We start from the raw sequence: 18,938 nt of genomic DNA, 5'->3' as shown, positions 1-18,938 counted from the left end.
GTAATCACACCTTCTACTGCAGTGCACACAGACCTGCACTCCACACTGCCCAGAGACACAGAAGTGCAAAGATGGTATCAAAAAACCCACCAAATTACTTTCTTTCATTCTAAAGAGCAACAGTTCTGGGCCAGTAACATCAATTTTGGGGGGAAACATGGCACCAAAACACTGCAACAGCACATTTCCTTGAATTGTATTTGTTAATTTCTCATTTTAAAAAGAGAGAGAAGGGGAGGGACTTTGTCTTCCCCCTCGAGATCAGAGTTTTGGTTAAAGAGATTTGTGGTTTCCTGTGAAGAGAAAACAATCAGTGAGTCTCATGATGTAATATTTTCATCAACCACCTTGATTTTGAGCAGCTGCTTCTGCAAGGTCTTCAAGGGACTGATCTTATTGAACATGATCTTTCTTTAAAACACAGTAACTGTCCTGGGGACCCATTTAGCATTTGAGAGGCATCACACACCTGGCACTGCCCACTATTTCTGCTGCCTGTCCAGGGCACGAGACAGAACACTGTTCCTTGCTGCTACAACAGAAAGAAGAGCAGGCTGAAGCTTTCAGAAAAAACTAATTAGTGATCAGTATAAAATCCGCAAAAAACTAATCTAGAAATCATCCTCTGAGGTTGGAGAGAGAAAACCACAAAGTTCCTGCAATATTCATGACTTTCAGCTACAGATTTCAGGCACATGCACTGCCCAGTGTGGGCACACAGAGCACACCCTGTTTGTGCCCCCCCTGCTCAGGGTGGAGCTTTGCCATCAGAACCTGCACAGAGAAACATTTGGGCAAAAGCCTCACAGCAAGGGCACAGATTTGATTTTCCCACACCCACGTGTTTAGTCATTAAGCACCTCACTGGAGAAAGCATAAGCAGAGAATAAGAATTCTGTATTGGCTTCAAGCTATAAATCAACAGCTGTGTAAGAACAAAATACTCCCAAAGGCAAAGGAACATTTTTCTTGTGCTTCTGAGCTTAATTATGGCCCAGTAAACTGGTTTGGAAAGAGCACAGAGGAAACCAAACTAACCCTCATAGCTGAAATTATCCCCCTTTTGATACAAGAAAGCATTGCAGGGGCTGTTTCTGTTTTTTCTCCACAGAAAAACCCTCCCACCAAACTTTGCCATTTCATTCCCATCAAGCAGATCTAAACAAACTCACCCAAGGAGAATTCCCAGTGTGGCACAGCCCAGCACTGCTGGTAACACCCTGTGAAAGGTCCCTTTTGGGCAGCTGTGCAGGGTGAACCTTAGACCTTCCCATGCTCATCCTCTCATTAAAGCTCAGACTCAGAAAGTCCTTCAAATGAGGGGTTAAAATTTAACGGAATCCTCATATTGCAGCACCTGAGCTGAAGGTTGTGAGCAATGAAACAAACTCACAGAAATCAGTTTTCACCCACTTCTCCAGGAGCTGTTCACTACAGGAGTGTTTTGCATGAAGCTTGGGAAAATTTCTGAGCTTTGCCCACAAGTGAAATAATTTTGACATTCTGATTATTAGACAATAAAACTGCTAAATTCCAGAGTGGCTGAAATGCAAAGTCTATTGTTTTATTATGTTTTTCAGTCCATTTTAAGGTGAGCTGCTATTAAGGAGTGTTCCTCTGAGGTGCTACAATGACAAGTTGGTGTTGTTATATTGGAGATAATACAAGGAGATAAGAAAGGTGTGATTTGTAGCGAGGAGTAACATGGGGAGGAGCTTTCATATGTCAGTTTGGTATCTACAGAGAAGGCCAAAAGCTGGATAAAATTCCCAGGAAATCAGCAAAACAAGCTTATCTCATTCCAAGGCTCAGCAAAGATAAACTTGAATTTGGACAAGGCTTAAATCTTTGGGCACACATGCCCAGGTGCCCCTTCCATTCTTACAATTTCTAAAATACTAAAAATACTTCAAGGTTTATGCCCTGTGGTTTTTCCTTAATTCTCATGCAAACATTCAGACTCATGACTTATTACTTTAGAAACAGAAGAAAAGCCTTAAATACAGATTAACCAGGTCTTTTAACAATTAAGCCTTTGAAGGGTCTGCTTCCATCACTCTTCCACCTCACTGCTCCAAAGTCACTCACCCAGGTAACCCAAGCACAAAAGAAACATTTTTTTGCTGACTAAAAACAAATATTCTGATCACACACACAGAATTTGAATCTGGAGATTCGAATTTGCTTTTGTGCCTTAAATATTGAAATATTTCATTTTTCTCTTGCACTTGGTTTTGGGAAGTTATGAGCTATAAACTAGATTTTGTAGAATTATAATTTTTGCCTTTTTTTTAAATAAGTCTCATTTTATTCTGAGATTTCAACCTCTGAAAGATAGGGCAGAGCCAAGATCTCTTATTTTATGCATGAATAGGCTTTTAAAGCTAAGCAGGTCTCCCAGCAGAAGATATTTGTCAAGATTTCTTGAAGCTCAGACACTCCAGGTCAGTGTTTGCCCACCAAGAGCCTTCTGGGACTTCTATACCCTCCAGGTGTGGGTGACAAGTCCACTGTACTTTTATATCTGCAGGAGATTTGGGCAGAATTTTAGCCAATGTTTTTCAATGGTGATGGATTAATGAGGCAAGAAAAGAAGTGGCTGTATCCTGAAGACAGAATCAGTTAATGAGTTTAGAGGATAATTAATAAAAATCAGAAGGCTGTTTTTATCCACAGTTATTAGTGAGAATTTCAGCCTGAACCCAGATAAGTGTTTTGTATTCACTTTGCTTAATTAACCCCAGTATTCATAAGGCTTTGGGTTCAGAATTACCTGTTTTAAAAGGGGGGAATAATAAATTGACATTCAGGTTTACATACTCTTCAGCTGCTTTCAACTGTGGCAACAGTTTTTGGAGCTCAAAGTTGCCATTCATGAAATATCACCATGCACAAATATTTTCACCAGCAGATTTGGGAACAAAGATATGAAGATTAATCAACAGAACAGTCACATCAAGGTTTCTGTTCCAATTTACAAAGCATTTTGGTTATTTGAACAGCTAGAGGGATCTTTTCATTCTCACAGCTGCAGACACAAAGATTTGGCTCTACCTGCCTTAAAATACATCACAAAATAATTGGGATGTTTGAAGAAGTGTCTCCAGAAGGAGCACAAACAGCAGCAGTGTCTGGTGTGAGTTATGGTTACTTCCAAGCTGGAAAAAAGTTATTACCACGATGCCTTTTGAAGGGTATTTTTACATTGTCAAAATCCATATTATTTTAAGCCAAATCTCTCTTTTGATTGTCTAAAAGATTTGCAATAAAAATGGAACATTTTAGACAGTGAATTCCATGATGTGCAAACAGCCTTCATTTGAAAACTCTTCTGATAAGAGTTATTGCCCATCTTGCCTTGACAACATAAACAGGGTAATAAAACCAGGTCGAACTTCAAGCCTCAGGTGTGTCAGAAGCAAAGGTCCCTCCAGTGTTTTCCCACAGGGGGCTTTAGGAGCTCGTAACAGGTAAAAACAATTTTATCTTTCAATTCGCCCTCCTGCTCTGCTCTTCCTTCCCAGAATTTAGTCCCTCCCCACACCTCATATTTCTCATGGAAAGCAGAAATAGATCTCCCAGTCCCAGCAGCATTAACAGCACCTCGTTGTCCTTGGAAAATTAAATTCCTGCCATCCAAAGCACTGTGTTACTATGGTTGCAGGGCTCTGGAAATGACTGTGCCATTGCAAACCCACTGCCAGGTGGAGGAGGGAAAGCAGGATAAGGGGCATGAATGGGAAATCACCGAGCTGTGTTCCCAGGGATAACTGGCTCCTTCATCAAGAAGGGCTCTCCTTTGGCAGCTCTAAAGCTTCACTTTGCCAATTAAAAGCCAGAGCACCTTGAGAGACAGTTTTCCCACAGGAACTACAAGTTCCCACGCTCAGGGTACAGAAGGAAAGTCGTCAGGGGAAACACCTCCTCCCTGACAGCAGCAAACCAACACCAGGCTCTGCTCTGAACATCAAGGAAGATTCGTGCTCAGATGAGCTGCTGAGCTGATCCCAAGCCCTGTGGAAAACAGGGACCACAGCATTTCCAAGGATCCCAGCACTGCTCACACCACCCTGCTCCACTAGGGATGGACCCCAAAGAGACCCCTCCAAAGAAGTTTGGTTTGGGGTGGAAGGAACCTTAAAGCTCATCCTGTGTGACCCTCTGCCATGGGCAGGGACACCTCCCACCAGCCCAGGTTGCTCCCAGCCCTGTCCAGCCTGTCCTTGGACACTTCCAGGGATGGGACAGCCACAGCTTCTCTGCCCAACATGTGCCAGGGCCTGCCCACCCTTACAGGGAGGAATTCCTTCCCCATATCCCATCTAACCCTGCCCTCCTTCAGCTTAAGGTCATTCCCTCCTGTCCTATCATTCCATACCTTGTGAAATGTCCCTCTCCAGACTTCTTGAGAGCCCCCTTCAGGCACTGGAAAGTGTTTAAGGTTTTCAAGAGACCAAAGAGATTCCTGAGAACCAAAAGGACACTTCCTACTCCAAACCTTCACATCTCCCTAATAACTCAGTTTCATAGATGGGGGGAGGGTGTAAAGCAATGTTTTTAGTCTAACTCCATTAGTAATGATCAGAAAAAGGTAAGGGACAGTTATTTCTATCATAATAGATCATCTTAATTAGCACTAATTGCATCCTTTACAGTAGAGCTGGAGAGCCAGAGTGTGACTCTGTAGTTCAAGTCATCTGTCCTTGCTGAAAAGGGTTACAAGGGGCAGGATGGGCAAGTTTTCTGCTCTCACTGCACTCATTTCACAGAGGAAAACATCAGCACCAACCTTCCCAGCTGTTGAGACAAGCCCTTTCACCAACATCTTATTCAACAACAGACATTGTGAATTTCCAACCAATCCAATGGAAAACAACTGTGCAAATGAACACAAGGATTAATTGTTAAACACCATCCACGGGCCCAGCTCTGGGCAAGACGTGGAGTTCAGTCGGTCCAATGGCAAATATTTGCTGACTAGATAAGATCAATAGCATTTAAGTTCCAGGCTGTTTGTAAATCAGTCAGTTTTGATACTTTTGGGTGACTGGTCACCCTAAACCACACAAATACTGGAAGGCAAATATTTTAAAAGAAAACAACAAACTACTGCACAAAGGCAATAAGATTCAGCCAAAAAAAATAACAGCTGGTGGAATTCACAGTCACTTGGCACACATTCTCATAACCAAATGGCAAAAAAATCTGCAGTCCCAGCAAAGTGCACAGCAGCACTTCTGGGAGGAGACATGCAGGAAGCAAGGGGGGGAAACTCACTTCACTGGAAGTAAAAGTTACATTTGAAAGTTCAAAAATAAAGAAGAGTTGATACTGAGCCATCATTGGCATGCTCTCACCCTTCAGATTAGAAGAGATGCCACACAGAGGGAAGTTTGTGCTTAGGTACTTCCCAAAGCTACCAAAAGCAGACTGGCTGCTTCCCTCAGAGATCACAGCTCTGCCCATCTGATCTGTGTCTTCCCCAAACCCTCGATTAACCAGCCCCAAGTACAAGCAGAACTGTGGGGAGAAAATGCATTTGCCTCTTCCACTCTGAAACCCCTGTGGAGACATCAGTTCCTCACACAAAAGGGACTCACTCTAAGAAGAACTTCAGCAAAAGCTGAAAAAGCAAAACTGCCCCAGCCATCCCAGCACAAACCCCCTCCCACTTCCTGCAGTGCTGACACCAGAGAAGTCCCATTTCCCCCCTCTGACCTACAACTCAAACAGGGAAGTTCAGGAAAGCCTCAGGAACTGAGAGCTACAACCCAATTTGCAGCTTCTCAGAATTTTATGGCAAGAAGTGAACAAAACTTTATCCCACAGAGCCTCTCCAGTGCTCTCTGATGACCAGCAGCTTGAGCAGCTTCCTCTTCACCCAGTCCAAGCAAATACTTCCACTAATATTCCCTGAAAACAGAAATCCACTTGGGTCATGTTTCCATAATGGGAGAGGCTCAGTAATCTTGAAGCTTTTTGGGTTTTTAGTTTGTACAATTAGCAGCTATTTCGGGGAGAAAATCACATCAATCTCTGGCTTTCATGAGAGCTTTTTCCTCTAGAAATACAGTATTTTTTACAAGTTTGGAAGGAAATAAAAGTTGAATGAAGCATTCATTTATTCCCAGAAACACTGTGGATGTCAATTTTGTTAAGGAAAGCAAAAGCATTATGAACCACTTGAAATTCAAAAGCACTACTTGAAATTAAAGATTCATTTACCTCTATAAGACAATTCAAAATATTTAAACCACCTATTTGTAAATAATATTTTTAGCTCAGGTACCAACAAATCAGCAGGTCACTGTTAACTGAGGTATCATTAAAATGACCAAGAGGCTTGACAAGTGGAAGGGTTTTTAGGGAAAAAATTGGAATTTTTACCTCTTTCCACACAGAGTGGGAAGGGCAGCAGCCACAGAGCACGTTGCAAACAGTGCTATGAATCTCCTGGCATTTATTTGGTATTGCCAGATAAGCAATCCAGATTTCACCTGGAAAACCTCGACAGATGCACGTCTGGCAGCTCAAGAAACCTCCATTTCCTCAGCACATACACTTTTCTAAGAGGACATGGAATGTTTCTAATAATACACTTCATTTTTAGCACATTAGAGGCATTTTAGACTTAGGCAAGTCTTTGCTTTTGGGTGAACCCACAGTGAGTGTCAGAGTTTCCAGCAGAAAACCAACCTGAGTGCATCAACTTTAGAAATGTCAAGTATGCACAAGTATTTCCCAATAAAATCCACAAGTTCTACATTCTTTGGAGCATCAACATTTTACATTTCACTCTTAACTGGCCTGGATGTTGTGATTGACCAGACAAATGTATTTTTAGGACAACAGAAGACAAACAGGGTGATCTTGGAGAGCCCAGGGGAGCTCTGGGAAGGGATTGAGGCAGCAGAGACTGCAAGCAAGGGTGGCTTTAAGAAGTAAATAATAAATTAAGACAGATAAACTCTCTTATCCCCACATCAATAATGCATGCTCATTACATGCATAGCAAAATGCTGACAGGTTGCATCTCCAGCCTCTGAAGAGGGAAATATCATCATGTCTTAATAAAAAACTTGTGCACCTGGGTTCATACTTTATAGAGCTGTATGCAGGTAAATGACTTCATTACCTGGGTGGCAAATGATGGGTGAGGAGAACAGGTTAGAAGCTGTTTGTATCCCTTATAAAATCAGCCTATTCATCATCTCTATAGGCCCCCAGAGCACCAACCTTGTACAAGGAAAAGTTGCAGGGAGAATCCCACCCCCAAGAAACGGCACCTTCCTGCTCTTCCACCTTGAACAAAACCCTGTCAGAGGCAAGAAAGGCTCTCAAATGCCATCTCTGCTGTTTAATGGAAGGAAAGAAAGTCTCTCTCCTGCTCCATCAGCCACCCAACAGCTTTTAGAAAACCAGCAGGCAAACAAACCTCCCAATTATCCAGGCTGTTAAAAACTAACTGGTGATACAGGACGTGGAGTTCCCTGGGGGGAAAAGCAGCCTTCCTCTGACCTGGAGGATGACAGACAGCACTTGGAGTCCTAAAAGCATTTATTTATTCACTTGGGTGCTCACTGTGTGCTGATGGTCACAGAGCTCTTGCTCTTGCTCTGGGGCATGAGCACAGCAGGGCTGGAGTTACTCAGCTGGGGCACCAGATTTCCTGGGAAAGCCCTTCCACACCAACAGGCAGGTGTCTGGCCACAGAACAGGTGTGGAGCTTCCCAGACTCCAAAAATGAAATTCAAGCTGCTCCACAGCAATTTAACAAGAGCAAGGGAGCGACTGGGAGCAGTCTGGATTTCTCTGGTGGGAGCTGCAACCCTTCACCAGGTGAAATTTGGGGATCTGCACATCCTAATAGGACACCTGCACTCCTGGCACAGGATGGCACACTGGGCACACTGGCAATCCTTGTTTCCACAGTGTTACAACCAACCATCTGGGCAGGCCAAGCACCATCAACAGCTCAATCCTAAGACAGGAGTTGGTGAATAAACCCCTGGAGAAAACACTTCAGCCTTCAGGAGAGTCGTCCCTGGTGCTTTAAACAAATGAATAGCACAATAAACTGTATTTATTGCATCTATTACAAACAGGAATGGCAGCAAGAGGCAGCTCTCCTGATGACCAAGTGTTAAGCAGGGCAAGGCAAACAGGCAGCATCTGCTTTGCAGGAAACCACCATCCTGCCCTGCTATTTTAGAGAAGGGTTTCACAGGCAAAACTAAGGTTTACCCCACAGTTCTAGCTGTTAGTCTCAGATTAATGCCACAAAACCCTTTAGGGTTTATCACTTTTTCAGTGTCCAGCTCCCCCCAAATTCTGCTCCCTGAGTTGTGAGAGCCCAGTGGTGATCTCTGCACTCTGCAAGCCCAGAGGCTCAGCACAGAAACCAGCAAATGGGGGTTTTCCCTCTAGACTAAAAAGGGGAAAACTCCATTGGGAAACCCCACAGTTTCCATTGCAAAAGGTATTGATTTGGAGCCTCTTGCACATGAAGAAATGCAACAACTGCAGTTTTGGTATGCTAATGCCACATAATCCATCAAACCCTTCACCTTTTTCCAGTCACTTCTTCAAAAACATATCCAGGCAGGAATGTCTTGGAGATGAATAAGCAGAAAGCTGCCAGCATGGCCATGGAAATGTGCACCACAACAAACTAAGCTTTCTTATGTGTTTGCTCCCAAAGAAACACGTCTTGGCCTCTGTGTCAAACACATTCACCATCAATAAATCCAAATTAAACCCTCCAGCTGAAAATTCATCCTCTGTTGAACCTCAGACCTGAACTTCCAGATTCTGACACTCCAGCACGTGCCTTATGCATTATCTTTCCCATTTTTATGGTGTCACTGAAGCACTACTTGCATCAGCAGAGCTACATGAAACTCAGCAATAGTTCCCAACCAAGAGGTGTTTTTCAATGTTAACCTACTGAGAGGGTTTATCAAAGCCTCTATGGCACACATTTATTGATGAAACTTCTTTAAAAATTAATAAAATGACAGCTTGACCTTGCTAGAGGGACCTCATGCAAGGAGAGTTATCACAAATCAGAGTGGATATTAAAAGCTCTGTCTTGTAAACTCTCAAGCAACAGAGCAGTCAATCAAATGCCGGGTGCAGAAATGGCAAAAGGACTTTCTCTTTTTATGGAAGTGCAGCCCATCAGGGATAAACCCACAATCAGCTGCACAGGAGTTGCAAACAACGAAAGAAAATTTGGCCCAAGCTGGGCCAGTATAAGGATTTATAAAGCACCAATATCTTGGAGAAGCCTTTGAAGTGTCTTGTGCATTTGAGGCCTTCAGGGAAGGGAGGTTGTTCCATGTCCCTGTTAAAGGCAGAGTTAATTACACTGCATGTTGTATGCCCTGATTGCACCTGCAGAGGGTTACACAAGGTAGGGCTTTTCTCTTGGTCTGGCCACACAATAACTCCCTGGGCATTAATTTCCCTGTGTTGACAAGTTCTTGCAAGTCTTTGTGAAAGATTTGACCCCTTTTGGGCCAAAGGGCTGAGTGACTTTCAGGTCTGGAAAGCTGCCAAGAACAAAACCCAGACACCTTGATGTGCAGACCCACCTACTTGGTTTTCTCTGTCCTGCCCTCACTTCCTCCCAGTATCAGCTACTAATGGGGATGGGGAAAGGTCTCCCTGGTAGGAATGAACATCACCAACATAAACAAAGGTTTGGCATCATCACTCCCATACAGGTAATCCCAGCAGAGAGGTGACCTCCTCCTTCCTTCCCAAGGATCTCTTCAGGCCACTTTAATGAAGTCTTATCACTCATTCCTTGAGGACAGAGGCAAATTCTTTTCACTGGCTCTGTATTACCTGTAGGACCATGAGCAAGGGCAGACCCCAGCACTGCTCATGGACAGGAACAGACCCCAGCACTGCTCATGGACAAGGATAGACCCCAGCACTGCTCATGGACAGGGACAGACCCCAGCACTGCTCATGGACAGGGACAGACCCCAGCACTGCTCGTGGACAAGGACAGACCCCAGCACTGCTCATGGACAAGGATAGACCCCAGCACTGCTCATGGACAGGGACAGACCCCAGCACTGCTCATGAAGAAGGACAGACCCCAGCACTGCTCATGGACAGGGACAGACCCCAGCACTGCTCGTGGACAAGGACAGACCCCAGCACTGCTCATGGACAGGGACAGACCCCAGCACTGCTGTTCCAACACACCTGCTGTTCTCACACAAGGATCAAGCCATTTGGATCAGCAAGTCCAACCAGCACCATGAGCCACTCCAGCCAACAAAGTCCAGGGAAAAGCACATCAAGGTGTCTAGGGGAACACAGGCCCTACCTACCTATGTGGGCAGGGTCATGTTGGGAGCAGGGGAGGGGAAGTGGCCAAAAGACATACCTGCTCTCACTGTATTCCTTCTTCTCTCTCACACGCAGCCACTTCCGAAGGAGGAAGCGCTTGCGCCGCGGGGACGCGCTGGGTGTGGAGCAGTTGGACCAGGGAGTGTCCTCATCACTGGAGGGGGTGATTTCAATGGATGGGAGCTGCAGGTATTCCTTGCTGGAGGAAGGAGAATCCTGGTACCTGATGGCCTCCAGGCTCTGCTCCTGCACGTTCTTCATCCTCCTCATCTTGAAGCGCTTCCTGCGCAGGGTCGGGGTGGACGAGCTGGACCAGGCACAGCCCCCCTCCAGCACCTGCTGCTCCGGGACTTGCAGTGCTGGGAGCTGCAGGGTTTCTGTCATGTTGGCAGCTGGCATCAGACGCCCTTTTCCTCCTTCTGCTCCCACCCCCGGGCGCTCTCGCTCTGATCTCGGTGTAAACCACACCACAAAGCCACAACTCGCCTTCCTCCTCCTCCTCCTCCCTCACCCAGTCCAGCTCTGCCCTCCCTGCTCAAGCAGGAAACCTCATGTTCTTCACGTGCTCTCATTTAACAACCAGCGGGGTGGGGAGGGGATGTTCGGGACACGGACATGCCACAAGGGAAGCCAGTCTCAAGTTTCTTTTCTCCTTCTCGTCTCTACAAAACAAAGTCCCTCCCCTGCCTGGGCACCGAGGGTTTGCCAGCAAGGGCTTGGCTCGATTTCAGCTTCCCCCCTCTTCTGTCCTCTGCCTAATGTTGGCTCAGGGAAGAGAAACCTCCTGGGGCTGCTCTAGGAAAGTCAGATGAGTCTTCTCAAGAGACGAGGCAAGTGTGGAGTGGAGCGGCTGGAGCTGTGAGGAGGTCAGAGAGAAACAGAGGGAGGGGAGGAACAATACTGGGTAAAATCAGGAGAAAGAGTAGCAGGAGCAGCCTGTTCTGTTCCTGTAGCGGGGCAGACATTCGCAGGCAGCTGTTGCAAGTGTAACCGTGCTCTTAATCCCAAGAGACAGGGTTTATATTACCAAATACGCTGCAGCTACAAATCAACAGAGGGGAAAAGGGTAAGGAGGGGTAAAAGCCTTCTGGAGAAGCCAATTGGCCAGGGCTGTTCCTTGTCCCACCTTCCTGCTCAGAAATCCCACCCTGTGGAGGGAGGGAGGGAGGGAGGGAGCGAACTTGGAATTTCGGCGTTCTTTCACAACTGATTTTTTTTTTGTCCCCATTGACTTTTCACAGAGAAGGCAAAGGAGGAGAGGGGCTGAGGAACAGCTTAAAAAGCAGAAGCAGCAGGAGGCACCAGAACTGGGCAGCTGGTTGGGGTTTTAGCTGAATTTCACACCAGGGAAAGCCGATAAAAGAGTTCTGGGAGGGCAGTGATGCTGCTTCCAAAATGACAGTGGGTGATGGATGGTCTGAAGTCCAGGAACCGACAAAGACACCACATAAAGACAATTGCACATGCAGAACAGATTTTACACCAGGAGAAAGACACAGACTACATTTCTCAGGCATTAATACACTGAGGAAGCTCTACCAAGGGTCAAGCACTTGAAAGAGCAGCCACAGGACCCGGCAAAATCCTGCTCATGGAACCACATCAGGAAAAAACAAACAACATGACAGATTGTCCATCAGGATGCTCTAAATCTCCCTGAATGCTCCTAACATGAAGCTGTATTTTCAGGTGAAAAAAGGGGCATAGAATTCAAAACCTCCAAAGCAGTGATAAAATTCAGCTGTGTGCTGTCAGAAAAAAAAATAAATCTCTAAATCAGCCTGACAAAGCTTTAGTTTTCATTGTTCAACAGCCTGAACCTTTAAAAATATTAGCTTCAGGTTAGAAAATATTTGTCAACCCAAATCAAAATAGTTATTCTTGCACGAAATGCCTCAGTTTTGTTTGAAAATAAACTTCACAAGAACTCTGAACATCAGAAACTGCCATGAAACATGTCAGGGAAGGAAGATTTATAACAGCAGGAATAAGTGGGAAGGAAACATTTCACCAATATGACGTGGGACATTAAATCCTCAATTGCTGTGTTTAATTTCTGTACTGTTCTGTTTGCTCTGCTCATTCTGGAAGTCAAGAGCTCGAGCAACTCTTCAATTGGGTTTCTGGAGCTCCTGTCACCTTGGTATCTGCACCAGGTGCACACACACAGAACACCTCCTGCAAACACCCACTTAAACAAAAGTCATTTAAATGCAGAGGGTTTTTTCAAGTCAAAGAAACAAAAATCTACAGATTAGACAAAATGTCAATATTCCATATTTCAAGATGTGCATGAGTAGTTTGCATCTCCTCTGCTTTGAGGGTTGATACCTTTTCTCCCTCCCCTGGAGAAACGTGATCTCGTGCCCTTCAGATGATTTCTATCATGTCACTACTACACATCCTGTGCTTGACATTACTGGTGCCTCTCCATTCCAAAACTTCATCCTCTTCCCATGGCATCTGGGAATCAAAAGCCCACAATATCAGTCCTAATTTTAACCAAGATTCTGTGCACCTTTACACAACCCACCTCCCTCCCCTGGGGGAAGGGCTGAGTGGCCCCTTGGAGACTATCAAAGTTTTGCTCAGTTTGATCTCCTGTGGCATCTTTTATCAGCTACACAAGAGTCTCGTTTAATTGCAGAAATAAGCACAAATAAGGGTCAAAGGTTGCCCTTTGGCCATGAATTGCACAGGACATTGCAAACCCTCGGAGTTCCCATGGATGTTACCTCATTAATCAACAGGAGTCTCATACTGTGTTGCTCTGGGAGTGTTTGGAAATCACTTTTTTATGCAAGGAAAAGCTGGCCTTGTCACAAATCTGCTTTTAGCTGCCAGGGCCATGCCAGCACAAATTCCTCACCCTCATCCTCACTGCACACTGATGGAATTCACTTCAAGACAGGGATCCTTCCCCATCCCCTTCATCTGTGGAGCTGAAAGAATTCCCTCAGGCCGTGCCTCCCTCAGGGCTGGGTGCACACACACAGTGGAGATCCCTTTAACTCCAACTCCTTCAGGGATTAGTGAGCAACTTGTTTGCATTCCAACATTCTCCACACATTCTTCTCCTGGAGAAGGGATGTTGGGCACCCGCTTGATGCTCTGAGAAAGGAGAAGCCCTGGAGTGAGAGACAGCTCAAACCCCTGACCCACAGAGGACAAAATCCCAGCCATGAGCAAGCACTATTTCTGGACAAATCACTTTTCCATGAGAGCTGAGTGTTGGTAGACTTGTTTAATGACTGTTCCTGTAGTTTAATGATCCATCTGATGACGGATTTATTTGAGCAACAAACACTTGTCAATGCCTCAGGTTGAGCAACAACCTCCCTGCCTTTCTCCTACTCAAATATTCTGGGTTTCCAGTGTCGTCAGAAGGGAACTTATGACTTGAGCAATGAGGAAAGAAAAATCCTATTTAAAAAAATAAAAATCCCTTCCCTGAATGAAGAACATGAGCTAATGCCAGCCCAGATTCTTTGGCAGTCCTTTCCTGTGTGTTTAAGGGATAGCAAAATGCCATTCCTGGTAGATGAATACAGAGGAGTAGCACTGAGAGAATACAATTTTATCAATTAAAAGCAGTCATTTTAAACACAGGAAATACATCCAGCTTATGCAGAAGACTAACCCAGTCACTCAGAAGCACATCTGGATACAGAAGCTCCGCCAGGTCAGGCAGGGAAATCACTGCACTTACAGACTTGGAAGGATTCAAGGAAAATTCTCCTTTTCCTACAGTTCAACATCACATTTGTTTTCCTTCCCGTGCAAACAGCTGAAAGTGGCAGCTCCTGCATGAGAAACCTGCCCTGCCTGCAACACAGCAACCCCTGCTAGGCCAGAACTCTTATTTTCAGAATCCAAACCACATGTTTTCAATTTATTTGTGAAAATTCTAGAGTAATATTGTGATTTTCAAATGAAAACCAATCATGTTTATCTGCACTTACTTCCACATTCTAACAGCCTCTTGCAATAGTTGTGTTATCTTTGGAACTGGAACCTCCACAAGGTTTTGAGCCTTTTTTTTTTTGTCTTTGAATATTAAATTAAGTGAGTTCTATTGCAATTTGGCATCTGACAACTTGTGGGAACATCCAAGCAGCAGGTTCTGACTAACAGTTCTGACCTGGGTGCCCCAGAGCTCTGTCCCTTTAAATCCTGCCCTACCAGCAGTTGCTCTCCTTGGAGCAGCACGGCCCATTTTATTTTGGCTGTGTGACACCAGAAACCTGCATGTGTTGTTCTCTGACACCCAAGGACTGTGTTACAGGACAGATGACAAATCTCCCAGGCTGCAGGGCTCGTGATCTGCCCAATTCCTCCCTGCTCAGTGCAATATTTCAGTTAAAACTCCAGTCAGTGGGAAAAATCAACATTTGGGTAAATTTAATAAACTCCTCCCTGGCACAGGATTGAAATATGTCTGTTATTTGGTCAGTAATGGTTGGGCTCTGAATTAAAATAAGGTGTGTACATACCTGTACTGACAGTGCAAAGCACAACCCACCCAGGTGAGGAGTGAGTCACACCCATCCCAAAAACCAGGAGCAGTAACTCAGCTCCTACTGGGATCACATCACTGCCATCACCAGCCTCGTGGATAACAACGTGGGACATGTAGCCAAGCTCTGCTGTGAGATACAGGCCACAAAACTTGTGGAATAAATATTTTATCACATATCCAATATTTATAAGTTTTATCACAAATTACTTGCTCCCCATTTTAACAAGATTTTGAGAGGTGGAAAAAAGGCTGATTCCAACAGGGCTTTCTCTTAGAGGTTAATCCATATAGATATTTTGTTTCTATTTGTATAAATATATTTATGCTATTTATAGAAGGTTCTAGCTATAGATTAATGCCTCTTTGTGCCTTCCCTCTCAAAAGAAATAATTCTCATGTCAGCAATACCCATTAGAGACTTCAGCCCATGAACAGGCATCTCAGTTCTGGCCTCACACCCAGTAGCAGTCCCCAGATGCTTCAGATACCGTCCAGAATTCCAGAAATTGTCAAAAATTATTCCAATAGCACAGCACATGGTGTATCTTTTCAGCATTAGGTCAGAGCTTTCACAGTCAGTTTCTTCAGGCAGAGTTCTGTCTCCAAATTCAAGGGGACAGTCGAGCCAAAGATAGTCAGGAATACAAATTAAATCAATGTCATGGCTTGGCAATAACAATCCATCAGAAGGCAGCAACAGGGCACAGGTTCCATGGCCTGTTTCTTACTTTGAGTTCTCTTTAAAATTTAGAACTGAAGGGAATTATTTCTGCCTGTTTACACTGCTCCACACCTCTCACTTGAGCATCAGAAAGAGAAGCTCCTTCCTTCTTCTAAAAGTGGAGGAGGGGATCTGGGATCAGATAAATTCACAATACACAGGGTGATCCAGCAGAGTGAATTCCCATGGGAGCCTGGGATTTGTTTGCAGTACATCCACTGCACATGAAGGAAGCATAGGAGGGAATTCCTTGGAATTGCTCTGCCTGTGCAGCACTCACCTGGTGGGTCATGGCTCACAACACACCATTAACCACAGGAGAACAAGTCTGAAAGTACAAAAGGTCTCTGAACAATCCATTGTTCCCTCTCCACCTAAAACACCTCCTTTCCCAGCTCAGGTCAGCCAAGTTGGCTGTGCTGAACCCAACAAGAACAGCCAGGGTGTGGGATTTGCTTCCATTCAGCACCTGGACAAACCAAAACCTCTCAAAGTTAGAAGGAAGGTTTTGTTAGAGAACACTCTGCAGTCCAGGGATTGAGACTTGTCTCACTCAAGGAAGATGCAGCCAAAACCTCTCAGTTCTGCAAAGAGTGACTTCACCTGATCAGCAGTTTCAGTTCCTCCAGGACCTGCTTCCTCTAAGTAAGGATTACTCAGATCTGCTCCCCACCTGGGCCTTGGGCTTAGCTCAGAAAGGAAACACCAAGGGCTTTAACAAGTGCTGAATTGTCCTTTGGGGATGTGACCCACCTGCTGTTTGTGTGGCTGATGTAGGGAACACAGGACTCCATAAATCACACTATTACCTGTAGATGATGATTTACTACCAACAGCATGGTTGGAAGGGGAATGTTTTAAGTGTTTCTTCTTTCTCTCTTACATTTAAGAGAACTAGAAACAATTCTGAAACAATTGTTGTCATCTTTTCTCTTTTTGGAACAACAATGGAAAGAACTTTTCTTTATCCTACAAATCCTGAGGAAAGGAATGCCTGCCAGAAAAAAATTTGCAAGTTTTATTCTGCAAAAGGCCAAATGGAAACCACCAAAACTATCTCTGGACTCCCAAGAGCCACTAAAAAGACTGAAGGACTTTCTTTCCTATGATTGATAAAGTCATTTTATAATAAGCATATAAAAATTGGTTTATTAGTACCATTCCTGTCCATCACCTCAACTCTCCACAACTGCAGCAGCCAAGCTGATGGAGCCTGTTCCTTCAATTAGGCAAATGCCTGAGGACAACTGTCAGTTTTCCTCATGATCTCTCAAAGAGCCTTTTGAAAATACTTCGTGGACAACTGAAAAACATCTCCTCCAGCTGCCTTTGCCCTTCACACTTGTAATCCTGCACTTGGCTGCGATGGAAATGAAGCCAAGGGCAGTTCCCCACCCCCAGCACATACTCAACGTGCACACACAGACAAATCTCCCTCCATCTGTGTCTGTTACATCACAAAAATGTGTTTGAGCCATGAATAGGCACCGACTGTAACACTCAGCCCCGTGTAACAAAGCATGTGTAAGACAGTGCATGCACCACACCTGCAGCATCTGTCCAGAGGCAGATTGATAATCAATAGCCAGAAGTTACAGTAAGTGAGTCTGGGAGAGCTCTGTACACTGAGAACACCAAGCACTGTCCCAGCAACACCACAGAGCAGGTGCCACATGATGTGTGTGATCAGAATGCACTGAGTGTGCCCCTCAGGCTGCGGTTTTCACCTGAGTGTGCACCTGCAGGTGTGAAACAATGGACACACTCCTCTGCAATGCCCTGGGGAATGCGGCAGGTCCTGTATATCTTGGGAACAATCACAGCTGTTGCCCAAACTCGACAAACTCCACCCTCCTGGCTACATCTTCCCAGCAGCAATTTGTCACTTCCTTTATTCACCTTACTTTATTTGTCACTTCCTTTATTCACCTTACTTTATTTGTTGCTTCCTTTATTCACCTTACTTTACTTGTTGCTTCCTTTATTCACCTTACTTTATTTGTCACTTCTTTTATTCACCTTACTTTATTTGTTGCTTCCTTTATTCACCTTACTTTATTTGTCACTTCTTTTATTCACCTTACTTTATTTGTTGCTTCCTTTATTCACCTTACTTTATTTGTCACTTCTTTTATTCACCTTACTTTTTTTGTTGCTTCATTTTGGTTTGCTGAGGCTGCTGATGCCTCTGCTGCAGCAGGGTGGGTTGCACTGCTAATACAGGCTGTAAATAAGGTAAATATTCCCACAATTTCCAGTGCCAGTCTCTCAGTGAGATCCAAACAGTCTCTGAGGACAATCAGACTAATGGTCATTGTCTAATGAGACACCTCAGAACTGTCAGGGTGTGTTGCAGCCACCAGAAATCTGCTTTCCATCTTTTCCCTGCAAATTATCCTTGTTATCTTCTGCTGAGGCTCTTGGGGAAAACAAGGTCAGACTCTGCAAGGCCCCCAAGCAAGGGCAGAGCCCAGAGCTCTGGGGGGAGCTCACACTGGCAGTGCCCAGCAGGGCTCTATTTCATGTGACCCCAGAGCTACAAACACCACTAATGACCATAAAATAAAAGACTTTTTCCCCCTGTTTGCTTCCTTTTTAATATACAAGTAGCAGCAGAAGCAAACAGGTGACAGTTCTTCAGCTGTTTGGGTTTTTAAGTGATGTTGAACAACCATAATTCCTATTTTTATATGCCCAGATCTGTGCCCAGCTTTATTTTTCCTTGAAGCCAGGGAGATGAGGTGGTGCCAGTGTTGCTGACACTGGATCTCAGGGCTCCTGCCCTGCAATCGAACTCATTTGTCCTTCAGACAAAGCCATGGCACATTTTGTCTCAATTTCCTTTCAGTTAACTCTGAGATTAGGAGAGCTGCCTGATGGATTAGAACTGGGCAAGTTTAATTTAAGAAAGAGCACAAGTCACGTGGTGATCTCAAAAGACTGTCAGAATGTACAGTCCAGGAGACTTCAGGAGTTCTGCTGAGCTCTGAGAGCTGGAAATTCTGTGTCTTGTCACCACCAAGAGCAACTGCAGCTCAAAACAAGCGTCTATTTCAGGGTGGCAAACAGAAAATAAGGAATTAGTTATTACTTCTGTTCCTGATCAGAGCTCAAGCAGGTATTGGAATGTGAACTAGAACATCTGTTTTGTTAAAAACAGGTAATTCATAAATCTGACAACCTTCCTGTCCTTTATTAAATTTGGGCAGGGGGTGCCAGTGCTGTTTGCTGAGCTTTAATTCTCAGTCAGCATCTCCAGTTCTGTTACTGTACAGGATAACCATTTCTCTCCTACCATGTCTGAACTCCAACCCAAGTTGGGAACTCCAG

General features: G+C 44.7%; 1 protein-coding gene across 2 annotated transcripts in view; it reads right to left on the bottom strand.

Annotated features, from left to right (window-relative positions):
* GRAMD1B (GRAM domain containing 1B) overlaps window positions 1-10,865 on the bottom strand; it is a 91,674-nt gene extending 80,809 nt beyond the window's left edge. The window contains exon 1 of one of the 2 annotated variants that reach the window (XM_071576062.1): window positions 10,406-10,865. In XM_071576062.1, coding sequence (XP_071432163.1) covers window positions 10,406-10,767 — 362 coding nt within the window. In that variant the 5' untranslated portion in view covers window positions 10,768-10,865. The remainder of the gene's footprint in view (window positions 1-10,405) is intronic. The other variant, XM_071576061.1, reaches the window with a different exon arrangement.
* Window positions 10,866-18,938: the final 8,073 nt, after the last annotated feature.

The sequence above is a fragment of the Pithys albifrons genome, chromosome 23 (assembly GCF_047495875.1).
Source record: "Pithys albifrons albifrons isolate INPA30051 chromosome 23, PitAlb_v1, whole genome shotgun sequence".
Classification (NCBI taxonomy): Eukaryota; Metazoa; Chordata; class Aves; order Passeriformes; family Thamnophilidae; genus Pithys; species Pithys albifrons.
The sequence above is the reverse complement of the archived record's forward strand: the minus strand, read 5'-3'. Positions and strand labels throughout refer to the sequence as shown.